Source organism: Boeremia exigua (genome assembly GCF_020726555.1).
Source record: "Boeremia exigua strain MPI-SDFR-AT-0100 chromosome Unknown C7974scaffold_13, whole genome shotgun sequence".
NCBI classification, from domain to species: domain Eukaryota; kingdom Fungi; phylum Ascomycota; class Dothideomycetes; order Pleosporales; family Didymellaceae; genus Boeremia; species Boeremia exigua.
Window position 1 is genome coordinate 30674 of NW_025763530.1, and position 16316 is coordinate 46989.

Here is a 16316-nt window from a genome sequence, read left to right on the forward strand (position 1 = left end):
CAGGCCGGGCCGGGCAGTGTGGATTCATACCCCTCCCCGCGGTCTGCGTCGCAGTCACAGACGGACGCGGATGCGGAGGCTTGGTGGTTGGTGCTCGAGCGGTGCTCGGTACTTGGTGGTTGAGCGGCGGTTGGTGCTTGAGTGGTGGTTGGTTTGGGTGTGTTTCTTGAGCGGTGCGCGAGCGGTGCGCGAGCGCTGTGGAGGGGATGTGGAGGGATCTGGAGGTGGAGTGGGATTGGAGGTGGAGAGGAGGTGAGTGATGGAGTGGAGTGATCTTGGAGCGTGTGGCGGCCTGGGGTTGTATTGGGTTGTCGTGGAGGAGCGTGGGGAAGTGGCGGTGACGATAGGATACTGATACTGATTACCGATATGTGTACTTAGACGCGATGCTGATATGTGGACTCACACGCGATACTTACTGCACTTGGGCGATGCTGACTTGCGTACTCACGCGTAACATCTGTGCGCACATGTGCATATGCGCACACGCTTATGTGTGTATGCATGTATCTATGTATGTAGGTATGTATCTAGTCATCCGACAATAACTGATCATGCCTGTCTATCCACCCATCTCTCGGCTGAGTGTTGTCGAGGCTAGTGTCTGGGGTGATTCGGGTGGAGTCGGGTGGAGTAGGTATGGTAGGGGAGGGAAAGGTGGAGGAGAGGAGTGGGACAGAGGGGAAGAAAGGAGAGGATAGGGGAGGAGAGGGTAGAAGAGGAGAGGACAGGGTAGAGGTAAAGAGAGGGTGGCGGACCAGCCCAGAGTTCTGTGGCGGACAGTGTGGAGATGCAGGGAGCGCAGAGTAGAGTACCCAGAGTAGGATGGGGAAGATACGGGGAGATGAGAGCAGACCAGACAAGTCCAGTCCAGTCCAGTCCGCGCCACACGTACCCATGTCCCAAGAATCCAGCGTCGAGTTGTTAGCGAACTTGACTGACCAAGTTGCAATTGATGCCGCAGACGGAAGCGTCTTGGTGTGCCTCCCTAGGTGATTTAGTGGTCGATGTCGCAGATATCAAGTGGGGAGGGATTGGCGTCGTTAACGGCGCCGTCAACATCCTCCTCCTCGTCAACGTCCCCGTCAAGATCGTTGAGGCCGTCGTTGTCAAGCTCCCCGTTAGCTCTATCTCACATCTCGCACCCGCATCCCGCATACCATTTTCACCTACCACCGTAGCAAGCGTAGCACAGTTTTCAACCGCCAGCTCGCAATCAATACAAGCGCCAGCGTGTCACGGGGCTGGGACCGCGCAGAGGCGGGATACGGGGCCGGTCGGTGTGGACGCATCGTGATTGCGGGTTCGTGGGTGTCGTGCAGTCTGGAGGTTCTGGTGTATCGTGTTTTGTGCTGTGTTGTCGTTGTATGGGTTGTGCCGACGCGGGATGGCGGCTTGTCGCTGACGTGTGGGGTGTGTGTGGTAAATTGACAAGTCTGATGGTGCTCTAGTAGGGAGCGCTTTGGGTATGGTATAGAGCGTGTGTCTAAACCCCGAAATCCTGGTTTCCATTGACTGATTGACTGAGTGTAATTCTCATCCGTCTGGCTACTCTTCAGTAAACCGACCTCCCAGGGGTCGTTGATTGAGGTGCGTACACGATTGAGCGAGCACAGAAGCCCGCGACACTCTCATTGCGCGTTATGGCCATGATTTAGTGTTGAACAAGATTAGGTCCTCGTGGTTCAGAAGTGGGACATGGCTGGAATGGCGGGAGCTGCTACTGGTTATTGCCAGGACTTCTGTACTAGAAGGGTAGGTAAGTAAATGTAGCGTCCACGTTCTAGACGTGTTGTACATCTCAAGCTGTGTTTCTGGTTAGGTTTCGTGGTTTCCTGATTAGAGTATTGCGTGCTGAAAGTGCAGAAAATGATTGGGTATGGCAGCGTCGCGTTGATCGGCAAATATACTTACTTAAAATTGTGATCTTGGGATCACTGCTCTGCGGGACCGCTTGCATTCTCGCTTTGCTGTGTTGAGCGAGGCGTTGATGGGGTTGATGTGATTTGGGGAGTTTTCCGTTTAGAAAGCTGGATTGCAGAAGGTGTGTCAAAATGTGCAAAATTGGAGTCGAGATGGCTTGGATCTGCGGTAACCGGGCACCGTATCGGGTACTGGTATTCTGTATGGTGTTTCAAGCACGTTATCTCCCGCTGATGGGACCGTTGCCAACGTTGATAGACCCGAGAGTGTCAACAAAGAGCTGTCTCATCTACTCCTCTTGTGGAGTGAGCCTGTAGGATTACCTCCTACGTCACCACTTAGTTAACGCTTCGGGAAAACCTACCGCGGCGGCGCTGCTATCTTGAACCCAGCCTCAGAGCTCTTCAGTCTCTCAACGTCTTCCTTCATCGATCCGAGCCTGTGGTACGATAGCAGAGTCATCGATTGTATCGGTCGGGAGTGAGACGATCATTTCGTGACTCAATGTTGCCTATGTAATCTCAAATTTGAGGTCAAGTGCTCATATCGGTGTTTGGAATTGTAACCTGGCTGAGATGAGGCGGTCAGAGCCTCTTGGTGACTGAGAACTAGAAAGATATCAACGCAGAGATGCACAATTCTACAAACAGTATATTCCGAAATTCTATGGTAATGCATCCTTGAAATCCAACAGGTATGATGCCGCTAGTCGGCTACATGAAATCGAAAGCCTCCCCTAATGATGTCCAACCCGTATACAAAACGTATGCGCCAGTCGCTATGTAACTGTCCAACTCCTGTGCTAGCCGCAGATACGAACATCTCCGCCTCTTGCTTTTCTCGACTGGTGACCAGAACATGGGCATCGCATGACTAGTCGTCTAGATCTTGGGCAGCGTAGATTACATCGAAATTGTTGTACTCCTCCATGTTGAGAGACACAACTTGATAGATGTCTGTATGCAACTTGGCAAGACCCTCGTCCTCTAGATCTTTCACGTGCTTCTTGACATTTTCGAGCGTCTCTTCCTTCAAGCGTTCCAAGACACTGATCTCCCTCTCGATCATGTCGAACTGATCATCGGAGTTGATTCCGGGGGCATTCCACTTGTGTAGGGAATACAGAATTCCCTCACACTCGACCGTCCCCCCTTCCATGTCTATGGTGATTTTCAAGGCAGTTAGGGCTTTGGTCTTTTCGCTCCAGTGTTTGCAGGAGATGCGAAGCTCAGCGCAACAGTAGAACTTCCTGTTGTCCTGAGCGACGAGAAAATGATTCTGGTTTGTTTTGTACTTGACGTCGCTGAACGTAGCTTTGAACGTCGTCACAGCATCTCGTCCGTATTCTAGGTTGCTGTCCATATACACGAAATTGGTTGGAGGAGCCTGGTTGACTGGCAGTTTTGGGCTTGTGATCGCCTGGCCCTTGAGTGCCAGGACCAGGAGCTCAACATCCGCGGCGGGATCTCGTGAAATCGAATGTGTGCCACCAGTGGCTGCGATCCTGTTGGGGTACAAGGTGTGTGGGACGTTTTGTTCGAGACAGATTGTGATGGGCGCAACGGCCAACGGGTATTTCATCATCTCCTGCACCTTCAAGTCTAAGCCGACCACAGCAGCGCTATTCCTGCAAGACGTTAGCCATCGTTATGGCGGCAGATGGTGAACAAACTTACACCTTGCCTTGCGTGAACAGTTGTGGAACTCCTCGGTATCCTCGGCGAGAAACCAGTTCTTCAAGTATGCCACGGATACAAGGAAAAAGCGGACCTCCACCGCACAGCCCAACTTGCATTTTCAAATGAGTGTGGCGTTTTGGATAATCGTCCAAAAGATCCACAACTGTCCGTCGAACCTCCAAGGTGCCTGCCTCAAAGATCTCGTCGAGTTTCTGATTCAGATCGTTGTCAGCCCTCTTCACGTTGGCTATCCAATGTTTTTTGAAGATGGAGCGGATATCTAAGCCGCCCTGGGTCTTTTTGAGACTAGGAGGGAAGTACTCGTCCAAGTCCTGAGTTGAGTCCTGGTCATTGACGGCCACCTTTTGGAACTCCTCACTGTAACTTTTTAGAGCATTCCAGTTTCCAGCAATGTCCCCTAGCTCTTTGTTGCGGATCTCCTTCCAAGATTCGTTGAGAGGTACATCAACGCCAAGGGAGACACCAAATTGATGCACAGTCTTGATGTCGCCCTTGTTATTGCACAGGATTAAGGCACAATCAACTGTTCTGCCACCAAAGTCGAACATCAGAGTCAATAGAGGCGTTCTGTCCTTCCGCTCTGGGGCATATTTGTAGGTTGCAGCAACTGGTTCAGAAGTTGCCAATTTCCGAACGTATCGGAAGGCCGCGTAGAAGTATGTCAGATACCTTGTCTTTTCCATTGGACTGAAAGCTGCTGGAAACGTAGTAGCAAGGAAAATACCCTTCTCTTCCAACTCTTCTTGGGTCACTGTGTCCCCTCGCTCCGAGTTGCAAAGCTCTGCTACGGCTTCGGTGATGATGAGTTTGAGCACGTAGGCGAGCACCTCATCTCGGGTGAACAACACTCCCTTATCCTCAAACCTCTTGTCCACGTCTGATTGAAGGATGAGATCCTTGATTGGGCTGATCTGGATAAATTCTTCGTCGTCGACTGGGATGAACGTGCTTGAGCCCACGTTTATCTTAGCTAGGTCTCTGGTACCCGTTGGCACCTGCACATTTGAAAGCCGACTGTCTCTTGTAGCGGCATAATTACCATGACGGGAACCACATGAGAACCGGACATGACTGGTTCCAATGTCGATGGAGAGACGAAAGTAGGGGTTGGAATGCCTGAGGTTCCCAGAGCCAAATTCCAGTGACATGACATCGCCTGTCACATCGTACTTGTACGTTTTTTGCATTTCCGACACTCCGCGGCTGCCTCTATGTTTGGGTCTTTGGGATCCGCAAGGTGGAGTGTACAAGTCTCGCCCTGGTATTTCTCTCGTAGAAAATGTTTGCCGTTCTTTGTAAGGCAGTTGTCGTGCATAATCGCCTTGCAGCCTGAGCAATAAGACCAGCCACCATCAAGATCAACGGGCCAGTTGCATTTGACGCAATCCCTCCAGTCTTCCCATGGTTTGTCGTTGATCGGGTTGTAGTCGTTGTCGCAACACCTCAGGCCGTCCTCAGTTCTCACGTACCGACAAACAAGGTTTGCAGCACGTCTGCTATGCGTACTGTGCGCATATTGCTCGAACGGTAATATATCCGCTTTGTTGTTTATGTTCTCAACTTGGTCATAGGACAGTGTCCTGTCTGTTTGGTTGGTGCGATCCAAAATGTATTCAAGCGCGCCCAGTTTAACGTCTTCGCTGGTGGCGCTGAGGAATTCTGTGACCTCTACTCTGCCATTCTGCGTGTGAATTTCCTTGACAAAGAACAGCCTCCCTTGATTGAAGTACGCGGTCCCTTTTTGGATGATCAGCCATTCGCTGCTACCATCCCCGCCGTCAACCTGAATCTGGTATTCGTTGTCTTTCAGCCACGGCTAATTCGGCCCTTTCCGTCGCTTTTGTGGAGGCGATGGTGGCCTCGGTTGAGCGGGGCGATTGGGCAGTCCCGCGCCCAAATTGCTGATGCGAGCCCGGTGTAAGATCTGGAGATTAAGCGAGGTTTGGCAGCGGCATCGGCTACCGATTTCGAAGATGCCTGTGTTGACCTGGAGGTGTCAAGCAGGTGCCTGAGGCCGCTGAGGTCTGTACACAATATCTATCGCACCTGAGCCGCGTTCACAATCCGCGTACAAACACTCGCGGCGAGTTGTCGCCGCGCGACGCAGAGCTGGGTTACACGCGTTTCATCGGCTGACGTGGGTCAGTACATATCAGGCTAGATAGGTATTGCATGCGCCCCACGCACATACCTATCGATAGGGAAACCCGTGGCTGGGCAATCACGGAGCGCAAAACAGTAACCTGTATGCAGTTGACTAATGTTACATTCGTTCCTCCTTAGGTACTGTGCATGTGGAAAGTTCGTCGGTCAGTGTGTTGAGCTCCTGATATCGCATCACCCACGTATTTCCAACCAATGAAATTAACTCGGTTCCATCCATCGCGTTGCTGGGAAGCCCCTGCTTGCATTAGCCTTCTTTCCCAGTTACGCGCAGTCTCCTCCGCTTCGCCATTACGCCAACGATCAATCCAACGATAACAATCCCACCAAAGACTGATCCAAGTACAACTGCTATAATCGCTGTGCCTCCCAATCTTGACCCTCCGGCCGAGTGTGAATCTGAAGACCCGCTAGTAGGCGCACTAGAGGCTGCTGATGTAGCCTGACCTATGGTCGAACTCGCGGCCTGCAACCCTCCCAGGCTGGAGAGTGCCTCAATAACGTTTGTTGACGAAGACTTCAGGCTTCTGCAAACTGCTACTGTCTGCCCATCACAGAACTCCCATGCGCGTAGTAGTCCAATATTGTCCAGCTGGTCTCGAAGTTTGGCTAGAGCAGTGACAGCCGACCGTTGTGCAGAGGCTGCAGTCTCGGCTTCGGCTCTCATTGAGCTAATTTCTGACATGAGAGATGCTTGTGCCTTGTCGTTCCCACTGTTCCCGTCCGCCGTGATTTTGTACGAGATCGGTGCCCAGATGCCAAAGGTGACTGCTGCAGCCACGCTGAGTATCTTGATGGCCCAGTCGAGGTAGACATCGTTGCGTTGAGACAGGAGGTGTGTTTTGCCGGGAGAATCAGACTCTGTATATGAAGACGGCGTCTCGGAGATGTGAGGCTCTACGGCAGGCTTCAACCCGCTAGGCCTCACAGAAGCTGTTGCATTTGCGTCTGGAGCCGAAAGCGGCCCTTGTTGCTCCACATAAGACTGCGGGTATAGCGATCCTTGCTCGTCGGCATACGGGGTAGGAGCTGATGGAAAGTGTGCGTAAGGCTGAGAATACGGTGTGTTGTCCTGAGGCTGGTTCGCGTGATACAGGTGTTGTTCAGGCAGATTGTGGTACGTAGAAGATGACATGGTAGCGACACAATCTTGGGAAGCCAGAAGCTTTCCTCTTGAGGAGTGTCAACCTTGCTTTATACTTGACGTGTTGAAGCTGCGGGGTTATCGAAGTGCGGCTGAGCCGCAGCCCCCGCTGCACGAGGCTTATAGTCGGCGACTACCTAGACATTTCATACGCCGCTCATTGAGTTAATCTTCGCAGTGTCAAAAGTTTGGCCTCGCAGTATGATATACAAGACAAATATAACGGAGACGTCGCATGGCCACCTTGCACAGCCACCGCATTTGATACAGCCTTGTCGTGGGGCACTTCTCGCAGACTTGGCAGTGAACACGACCAGCAGAGGGGCGCACAGCTTGTCTCCGGTTTGCGAGCTCCGTATTCTTGTCGTCTAGAGACCCATTTCATCTGCCATACTATGATCCTCTTCAAATTGTTCAAATTATTGATTGCCGATTCAAAGAAAATGGCAGCAAGTTTTGTCGTTGCGCGGAATAGCTACGCAAGGCTCAGAGGACCTTGCAAGTATGACAAAGAGCTGCAGGTACGTCTTTAGTACCCGCAGCTTACGAAGGTACATACCCGCTTGCTTCAAGGGCTGTGTCTCTCAGCTGCGACGTACGAATTGCAACCTGCCTGATTACAGAAAACATCTACAAATTGACGTGCCTACTCTACTGCTAGGACCATTACTTGTCAGCTAACAACGGCTCTGGGATCAATTTCAACGCGCCATTGTACAGACGCATTGAGAGTTTGGGTACAATTGTACGATAGTCTCGATTGACAGTGCTTTGCAAACAAGAAAACTACTTTTGTACAGTATGTTAAGGATAAGTAGCCAACGTTTCATCATCTGTGCTTAGCGAGAATACCTGGATTGCACCACATGTTGATGTATCTTACAGATACTACTGGCTAAGATCTGGTTCGTTATAAATTTAAGCCTCCTTGTTTAATTGGCGACAACAGCACAGACTGTGGAGCCTCAGCTACTTTAACCCTTACTGTGTAGGTACTGTACCTGCTCTTCCGACCTCCGCCCAAGTATATAAGTGGAGCATTGCATGCATCCATTAGATGGGCTGAAGGTAGCTCAATTGGCTAGGTAGAACTGAGATATGTAAGCGCCTGGATCGTGCGATGCCAAGATGCTAGAGATGCTCGCTTGAGCCCGTAACGTTTCGCCGAGAGATGACAGGGTGACTCCCTGCTCCCTCTTGGAACAATGGGCGAATGAAAAGCGTCGCAATCTCATCTCACCGCGATGTTGTTTGAGTTTGTTTGAGCTTTATTATCAGAGACAATGCGACAATCCATCTTTAACAGAAGTTCCACCAATGTTAGTCGCCACCGACTCCCGCCTCTGAAGTGCTGCCTTCGTCACGGATCCGGCTTCAGGCACCGTTTCAAAACACCTGCATTCTGTGGGATGCTTAGCTCCGCGCAGCAACAGCACGGAACATGCCAGTCAAACATTGTGTGCGAGTTGCATACTGTCGTGACCCAGCGTCCTGAGGACTCACTACCGATAATTTGACTACGCATCTATGTAACTATGGATGCATGAATAGGTAGGTACTAACTAGCAGCAATGCACTTGCAGGGTACGGAGAAACGAATCTCTCGGTAGGAACGTCCCTGCCCAGTGCCCACTAGTTCGCGTCAAGTAAAAGCCCCCGAAATACTCAGGCCCATGTGGGGATTGCAAGTGACATCAATGTTGGCGATCAAAACTGCGGCGAGTTTGCGCTCCAAGGGTAAATGATTTAAATCTCGGGGAGCCGCTCAGTTTCTGACCTTTTCTTTTCTTTGACCATCAGCTGGATTGTGTCCTTTCAGTCACCGCAAGTTCGGTAGTCATTCGTTTCCCGGCCCCAGGCCTTACATTCATTCACATTCATTCTCTTATCCATCACACTAGAGCTGTGCTCTAATTCAATTCTTCTGTACCAATACCTATATCCGGTTAGCATTCAGATACTACATCTCCACGTTATCAATATGCGTTCTACAATCATCAGTCCAGCGGTGGCCCTCCTGGGGCTTCTCCGTTTAGCGACAGCAGCTACGACGCCTGTCGCATACACTGATCCAAACACCGATATTGACTTTCAGCTGCTCGATGCCAACGGTAACTTCAGCATTGCTATCGCTCTTCCTGAGACAATTGATACGGACTTCATCGGACAACTTGTCGTACCGACAGGAGGATGGGGAGCTGTCTCGTTTGGCGGAGGCATGTTGAATCGCCTTTTGCTTGTTGCTTGGGCCAATGGTGAGGAGATCGTCAGCAGTTTCCGTATTGCTGGGGCTTACGCCAATCCACCAACCTATGATGCCACCGCGGTTAGCGCGTTACCCATCGCGAACGGAACCTTCGTCAACAGCACTCACTTCTCCTTCACCTTCCTCTGCAAGGGATGCATTGTGGGTGGTACTACCACTTTCAAGAAGACGGATGAAATCCCTGTACTCGGATGGGCGCTCTCGTCTTCGAAACCTACCACCCCTTCTGACCCCGCCAGTGAACTGCCCTACCACGATGGTGGCTTTGGTCTGTATGGCCAGCCAGCTGCGGCAGCTCAGTCAGCCGAGTATGAGACCTGGGCTTCGTGGGCATCCGCATCTACCGGCAACGGCACTGCTCCTGGCGCCGGCGGCAACACCAGTCCTCCTTCCACCGGCAATGGCACAGCTATTGTACCCACAACTTCAAACACAACCTATGATGTTATCGTGGCTGGAGGCGGTACTGCTGGTATCATTGCAGCCGAGCGTATTGCGGAGGCTGGTTTGAGTGTCCTTCTCATCGAGCGTGGCCCTGCTAATACCGTCGCTCTGGGATCTTCCGAGGGTTTGGTGTGGAACAACACGCTTACGCAATACGATATTCCAGCGCTTGGGAGTAGCTTGTCTACAATCCCTGGCACGAAGATCTGTAGTGATACTGCCTCCATGGCTGGATGTCTTCTGGGAGGTTCAAGCTCTATCAATGGACAGAACTTCGTTCGACCCCCTCAGCACGATTTCAAGAACTGGCCTGCTGGTTGGTCTTGGGATGACATGAGCGAGGCCGCAGACCGTCTGTACTCCCGCAATCCCGGTACGACTCAGCCCTCGGCTGATGGAAAGCACTACGATGACATGTCTTACACCACTGTGGAATCCTATCTCAAGGACCAAAGCTGGACGGAGATCGACTCCATCAAGACTCCAGATGAGAAGCGCATGATTTACTCTCGTCCTGCATGGTCTATCGCTAACAATCTGCGTGCTGGCCCTGCCAGGACCTATATGCCCTTCGCTGAGGCTCTTGAAAACTTTACTCTCAAGCTCGAGACTAAGGTCATCCAGGTCAAACGCACTGGCAGTAGGGTTACCGGTGTTCTCGTCCAACTCGCAGATGGCAGTCAGCAGATCATCAACCTGAACCAAGGCGGCAAGGTTGTCCTTGCTGGTGGTGCGCTTTCGACACCCAGGATTTTGTGGAACTCTGGCATTGGCAAGTCTGACGCTCTGAACATCGTGCAGAGTGGCACTACTGGAGTTGAATTACCCAAAGAGGCCGACTGGATTGACCTTCCCGTTGGTCACGGACTCAAGGACCACGCTCAGGTACCTCTGCAGTTCAAGATTTCCACCAACCACACCGCCTACAAGTTCGCTGAGATTGCTTCGGACCCTGTTGAATCTGATCTGGACTTGTACAAGAGCGGCTCCGGAATCTTGACCCAGGCCGCGCAAAGGATGCACTTGTGGACGTCTGTGAATGGTACTGATGGCAAGGAGCGTTTTCTTCAGGGTACTGTCAGCAACATGAAAGATGGCATCATCACTATCAGGACTTTCCTTACTCATGGAACCACTTCCACTGGCGAGCTCGGTATCACAGCCGGCGGCAACACTGTCCTCAACGTGAAGCCCTGGTTGACCGATGCCGCCGACAAGGAAGCTCTCTCCAGTTTCATCCAGTGGTGGATGGACACAACCAGCAAGGGTAATAGCACTGTCAATACTTCTATTGCTCTAGACGCAGGCTCAACCCCCGAGTCTATCATTACCTCTAGCTTGATCTCTGGTGATCATTGGGTTGGAACGACTAAGATGGGCACTGACGACGGGCGAACCGATGGTACCAGCGTCGTGGATACCGACACTAAGGTCTACGGCACAGACAATCTCTTCGTCGTCGATGCCTCCATCCATCCCGACCTACCGACCGGCAACACACAGGCCATCATCATGATTGCCGCTGAGCACGCAGCTGAGAAAATTGCGACCTTCAAGGTTGGAAATGGCACAAGCCCTGCAACTCCGTCCGTACCAGAAGCTTCTACACCAACCCTCTCGATCACACCTGAAGCTGCCACATCCGTCGCTGCAAGTAGCTCTGCTGTGCCTTCTTCCGCGGCTGACAAGGAATACACTCTCAAGGAGTTTATTGCCTTTCTTGAGGAGGCTGCGACGGCTGGTAGCGCCTAGATTAGACTGGGTAGCAAATGGGTCGGGGTTGAATTGGGTTAGGTCGCTATCCTAGCTTATACGAGAGCTACTAAAGAAATAGAGGTTAGACAGCGGGGTTTTGAGTGTAGAAAGAGGTCACGCGTTTACTGCATGCTAGGTAGCTGATCTGTAGTCATATCTTCAGCTAACTATTTGGACACTTTGTACCGAGTCTGAGCCTCCTGCCATCCCCATATCTATCTAACAGATAAACATCTTGCGGCAATGTTTAGTGACTCTTAGTTCTTACCACCAGTACTGTCCCAGTCAATGTAGAGCCCAGCGGAGATCTCATCAACGCTGAATTTTTCCCTCCTATTTATGGTTAGAGTGGTTGTTCAAAAAGACGTTTGAGGACTCTTACTTCTCTTTGCCGCCAGTGCTGTCCCAGTCTATGTAGAGCCCAGCTGAAATCTCATCGACGCTAGCATCGTCTCTCCTACAACTCGTATTAGAGGACGCCCATGCGCAGATTTTGGCATGTTTACTTAGCAACCTCAGCAGTCTGAGGAGCCAAATCAGGGCTGGCTGAAATCGCCGCTGAGCAACAATCATGAGTACTTTTACTACATATTTCACTTTCGTCTGGACTAAATACCTGTTGGGTAGGCAGCTGCAGTGCCAATAGCGGCGAGCGCAAAGAAGATTTGAGCAGACCTCATGTTTTGGAAGGGCTTGTGGCGCGTATGACTAGTGTTTGGTGTCAGGAATGGTTGTGGATGAGAAACGTTAACGATGATGGCGACTGTTCGTCGTTTTGTATCTCTTTTTGCACCTAAGATCCAGATGACAGCTCATCCAGCCCCAACGCGGCACATTGCAGTCCCCGTAGCGGCATACTGCAGCAACGTAATCAGTTGAGCATATGAGAAATATATAACATAGGCCCGAAAAGAATACCTGATCTGGGGGATCACCACATTCTGCACTCCAATGTACAAGGGGGGCAGCATGAACGGAACAGAACACGAGGTGCCCCATAGAGGTTTTTGCAGGGTTTCTGAATGTCAATACCCACACTTGAGAGATCTTACTATAATCGACACCCAAGTTCGGATTCTGCTCCGTTCATGCTCTCCCATTGACAGCCCGGCCCGCCTACGGGTTGGAGCAATAAGCCTTTCGGCAGAATTCTTATCTACAACCCAAATACCGGCCCGATTGTCGATGTACATCCACTTGCACTACCTAGGTAGTTGCGGACGATGACTGTGTGCCAATAGCACTATGCAAATATGTTCAGACACTCTGATCCTCGACTTGAACATTTTATCAGCGAACCTCTCTGTCTGACCCAATCTAATTGACTATCACGTCAGCACCGGAGCTCAACATGGGATTTTCTGCGGTACCACGACATCCACGGGAAGATGAAAAGGGTGAGATGGAGTCTTCCCAGAGCCGAACCAGCTTGTCAGAAAACTTGATGGAGCACGATTCCCCTTCTGGAAGCACATCCATCGACCGAATTCGCAAACCGATGCCCATTGAAATGGCTTCTGATAGGTCTCTGTGCCAGTAACTTCGTGTTTCTGATGGCGACGATTATCTCAGGTTTGAGGCTTTATTCTGCCGGTGGTTGTATAGATCCGTTGTTGAGTGTTTGATGTAAGTTCCCCGTACCGATCGATGGTTGGTGTCGCTGAATCTGCAGCAGCGCCTGCCAACAATGCGATTGAATATCACGAAAAGCATTTTGAAGCCGCTTTGGCAAATTATACGGAGTATATGGGATTTCCAGATGATGAAATTGACAAGCGCTGGTCTGACCTATACGACTGTAAGTTAAGTAGCAGTTTCAAGACCGTCTCTCAACACTAATCGACTCCAGTTGGTATATCTGTTGCCTCAGAAGAGGAGGCAAAGCAACTTCCTCACCCGACGATACCTATCCCAGGGACCACAGAATATCTATTCGAGCTCGATGTATGGCACTCACTTCATTGCCTGAATGATTTAAGAAAGCTCCTTTACCCAGAGCGATTCCAGTTGCTTCAAAGGCTGACAAAGGATGGCAAAATCGACCGCAATTCATTTGCGTTTCGTCACTGGGGTAAGTAATATTCCCCCTCCCTTGTCATGCATCGAAGGATTAGCCACTGAAAATCTCTGCAGATCATTGCGTCGACACTCTTCGCCAATCCCTGATGTGCCAATCTGATGTTGCACCCCTCCCTTTCCACGTAAACATTCCATTCAACCGTGGCATATTCCCCCGTCTGACAACGACCCATACCTGCCGTAACTTCACTAAAGTTCAGGAATGGGCTAAGGAACACAGAGCGCCCAATTTTGAGTTCATGATCTCAGACCCAGCGGAGCTGCAAAAGATTATCGACGACTCTGGCTTCGATCATTCCCCAGAAGAGAATATGGAAGGACTGTACATGATGTTTCCTGGTAATAAGTTCTTTCAACATTGGCGAGATCATCCAGTTGAGAAAGTATAAACAACGAAAGCTTTGTTAAATTCTCTACGCATACGATTAGGACTTTTGTAGTCGTAAAATTTAAAGCATCTGGACAACTCCCAAGACAGATATTTCTTCTACGCTGGGTAGCAGCTTGTAGCAATTGATTAATCAAAGGGGTCATAACTAACAGTTTGATTCATTTATGAGTCAACGCTTAACCTCTATTCCCAACCCCGACCCATTTGCTAGTCTACCTAGGTAGTCTAGGCGCTATCTGGCCATGCACCCGCAGAGATCCAGCGCAACGCAAGACTTTCAACAGGGCTTCCTCGTCATCCCCGGGTAAAAGGTGCGGGTCTGGGTTCCGAGGCGTGGTGAGTTGCAGGGCCTTACGACGTGTTATGTCATGTGACCGCCATTGAAGACGACGGATAACAACGGCAGAGTCTGACCGGCGGGCTTGATGTGTCCGGTCCGATGTTATCTGATACAATTGCTAGGTAGGCTGTGCTTGGAACTCTGGGATGTATGGGCGCGTGCTGGGATGGGTGAATGGGTGCTAGAAAAACAAGGGACAGAGTGTTGCTCCGCCTCTGCAGCTTTCATACCTACTTAGGTAGGTGCACTTGTAGGGGAAGTGGGTAACAGCCTATCAGACAATCTCTTCTCGACCAAGACTCTAAGTACGCCGTACGATCGTCAACCTAGTTGTACGAAAAAAAGCACAATCAGGCTGATAGCCAACAACGTGCCCCCGGCTGGACTCCGGAAAGACAAGCATTTGACCCAAGAGATCTCCCGTCAGATAAGCAACGCCATGCTTTTCTATAAAACTTTAAATACTTTTCCCCCCAAAGTAGGAAAGAATGAAACCTATGTGTATGAGATGCCAGTCACAATAGGGAATTTGTGCGTGCACACTGATGGACTAGAAAGGCACCGAACTAGTGCAAGACCTAGTGCAATGCAGCCACGCAAATTAGACCTCAATACAGCGACCGAACACACCTATCTCTACATTTTTCCGCGACGTTTTGTGTTTGCAACCAGAAAAATAGTGCACCAATGATGCGACTGTGCGAGTACCAGCACTTTTCGGAGCTGGCGAAAGCTATGACCGCACTAATTACGGACGATCTCCTCGGCAGTACTTTTGCCAAATGCTTACATAGTAGGATCATCGTTTGTGCCGTCTTGAGCGATACTGTGTAGATCTACCTATGGCCAAATCATCCTGTGAACAGACTTGGAACCACTGCCGCGGTCCTTTTTGGTCTAATGATAGGCAATGTACAGTGCAGGTTCACGGCGAGATAGCAAGTCATGTTTGACTCTGAGAATCGGACAAGCTGTCTTGATGTGGCCAGAGCGGCCTCTCACAAATGAGCAACTAATCCATCTTGGAAAGCAGACCGACCATGACCAGCTCACTCTCTCTACCACCCACTTCAACTTCCTCTGACCCTGCCAGCCAACGGAACAATGTGGTTTTTTCAACGGTTGCCACTCTACTCGAGGCAAGAGCATCGATATGGAATTGTCACAAAGAGTGTCAAGAGAGACGGGCTTCTACTAAGATTGTCAAAAGCTATGACTGCAAACCCGCTGCTGTATCTCTGCCTCAACATCAGCTTATTTGCCTTCTCGATGCTTGTACTTGCGAATTCCGCTATCCGATATGAGAACCCAACACTCTAAGATACAAAGCGTCTCTTTAAGCAATACTCAGGCCCTTGTAAGCATCAAAGTCTCGGCAACTGATCAGGTTTGACTGATGGTCCTAGCGCCAATCTTCGACCGTCTCGACATCAATATGATTACTAAGAGGATGAACGCCACCTTACTCCCGTCGGCAAACGACGAAATCTTCAGGAATGAACCTGGCCCAGAGGTTGATCAAGCGTGGAGGAGGATATCCAACGAGCGACCAATTGCCATCACGCGCGAAGAGGTCATTGCAATCGGCAAAGACCCCGAAAAAGCCGTCAGATTTCCGGAGAACTTTGGGTTGGGTGAGGCCTATGCTGGTCGCATAGACGTGTTCCACCAAATTCACTGTCTCGATGCCCTTCGGCGAGAGGCATATTTCGACCACTATCACGGCAGCAAACACTCAGGCTTCAACTCCACAACCAAGCTCCACAAAGTACATCTATCGCATTGCGTTTACTACTTACTACAAAACATCATGTGCCAGGCAAATGTTGATGTCTACACGCATGTTTGGACGGACACAGTGCTTCAGCCGTTCCCAGACTTCCAGATCAATCACCAGTGTAAGGATTTCAACGGCGTGTTAAATTGGCAGGAGCATAACAGCGTTGATCTTCACGAGTTCTACAAGATAAGGAAATCAGAGAGCTTCGGTCCTGCGATGAAGATGTCGACGGAGTTCAAGGAGTTGTGGAATGAATTCGAGTTTTTCAACCACGAAGGTGACCACGGCAACAGTGAAGGTGGTCAGATTGGCTGAGCCTTGATTCCAAGAT

General features: G+C 50.5%; 6 protein-coding genes across 6 annotated transcripts; 3 read left to right on the forward strand and 3 right to left on the reverse strand.

Annotated features, from left to right (window-relative positions):
* Positions 1 to 2796: 2796 nt before the first annotated feature.
* Positions 2797 to 4771, reverse strand: C7974DRAFT_417584 (uncharacterized protein; the record flags this gene model as incomplete). The annotated part of the gene is made up of 2 exons (XM_046144093.1): positions 2797 to 3550; positions 3600 to 4771. The coding sequence occupies 2 exons, from the start codon at positions 4769 to 4771 to the stop codon at positions 2797 to 2799; spliced, it is 1926 nt and encodes a 641-aa protein (XP_045991913.1).
* A 1262-nt stretch (positions 4772 to 6033) lies between these two features.
* On the reverse strand, positions 6034 to 6921 carry C7974DRAFT_417585 (uncharacterized protein; the record flags this gene model as incomplete). The annotated part of the gene is made up of 1 exon (XM_046144094.1): positions 6034 to 6921. One exon carries the CDS (start codon positions 6919 to 6921, stop codon positions 6034 to 6036), a length of 888 nt encoding a protein of 295 aa, XP_045991914.1.
* Positions 6922 to 8911: 1990 nt separating this feature from the next.
* On the forward strand, positions 8912 to 11447 carry C7974DRAFT_437223 (uncharacterized protein; the record flags this gene model as incomplete). Its single annotated transcript, XM_046145179.1, has 2 exons — positions 8912 to 11294; positions 11386 to 11447. The coding sequence occupies 2 exons, from the start codon at positions 8912 to 8914 to the stop codon at positions 11445 to 11447; spliced, it is 2445 nt and encodes an 814-aa protein (XP_045991915.1).
* A 164-nt stretch (positions 11448 to 11611) lies between these two features.
* C7974DRAFT_65591 (uncharacterized protein) lies at positions 11612 to 12148 on the reverse strand. Its single transcript, XM_046147013.1, has 4 exons — positions 12012 to 12148; positions 11902 to 11953; positions 11778 to 11852; positions 11612 to 11728 (listed from the first exon to the last, which is right to left on the reverse strand). The coding sequence occupies exons 1-4, from the start codon at positions 12073 to 12075 to the stop codon at positions 11653 to 11655; spliced, it is 267 nt and encodes an 88-aa protein (XP_045991916.1). The 5' UTR covers positions 12076 to 12148; the 3' UTR covers positions 11612 to 11652.
* A 598-nt stretch (positions 12149 to 12746) lies between these two features.
* Positions 12747 to 13863, forward strand: C7974DRAFT_466359 (uncharacterized protein; the record flags this gene model as incomplete). Its single annotated transcript, XM_046146327.1, has 5 exons — positions 12747 to 12792; positions 12866 to 13012; positions 13071 to 13193; positions 13245 to 13466; positions 13529 to 13863. The coding sequence occupies 5 exons, from the start codon at positions 12747 to 12749 to the stop codon at positions 13861 to 13863; spliced, it is 873 nt and encodes a 290-aa protein (XP_045991917.1).
* Positions 13864 to 15417: 1554 nt separating this feature from the next.
* Positions 15418 to 16300, forward strand: C7974DRAFT_437225 (uncharacterized protein; the record flags this gene model as incomplete). The annotated part of the gene is made up of 3 exons (XM_046145180.1): positions 15418 to 15480; positions 15535 to 15562; positions 15612 to 16300. The coding sequence occupies 3 exons, from the start codon at positions 15418 to 15420 to the stop codon at positions 16298 to 16300; spliced, it is 780 nt and encodes a 259-aa protein (XP_045991918.1).
* Between the last annotated feature and the right edge of the window lie 16 nt (positions 16301 to 16316).

Bases quoted from the DNA above. Each gene is read 5' to 3' on its own strand.
- C7974DRAFT_65591 (XM_046147013.1), bottom strand. From the start codon at position 12,075: ATGAGGTCTGCTCAAATCTTCTTTGCGCTCGCCGCTATTGGCACTGCA. The intron at 11,954-12,011 runs GTATTTAGTCCA...ATTGTTGCTCAG, and splicing joins TGCAGCTGCCTACCCAACAG to CGGCGATTTCAGCCAGCCCT. The intron at 11,729-11,777 runs GTAAGAGTCCTC...AACCATAAATAG, and splicing joins AGCACTGGCGGCAAAGAGAA to GAGGGAAAAATTCAGCGTTG.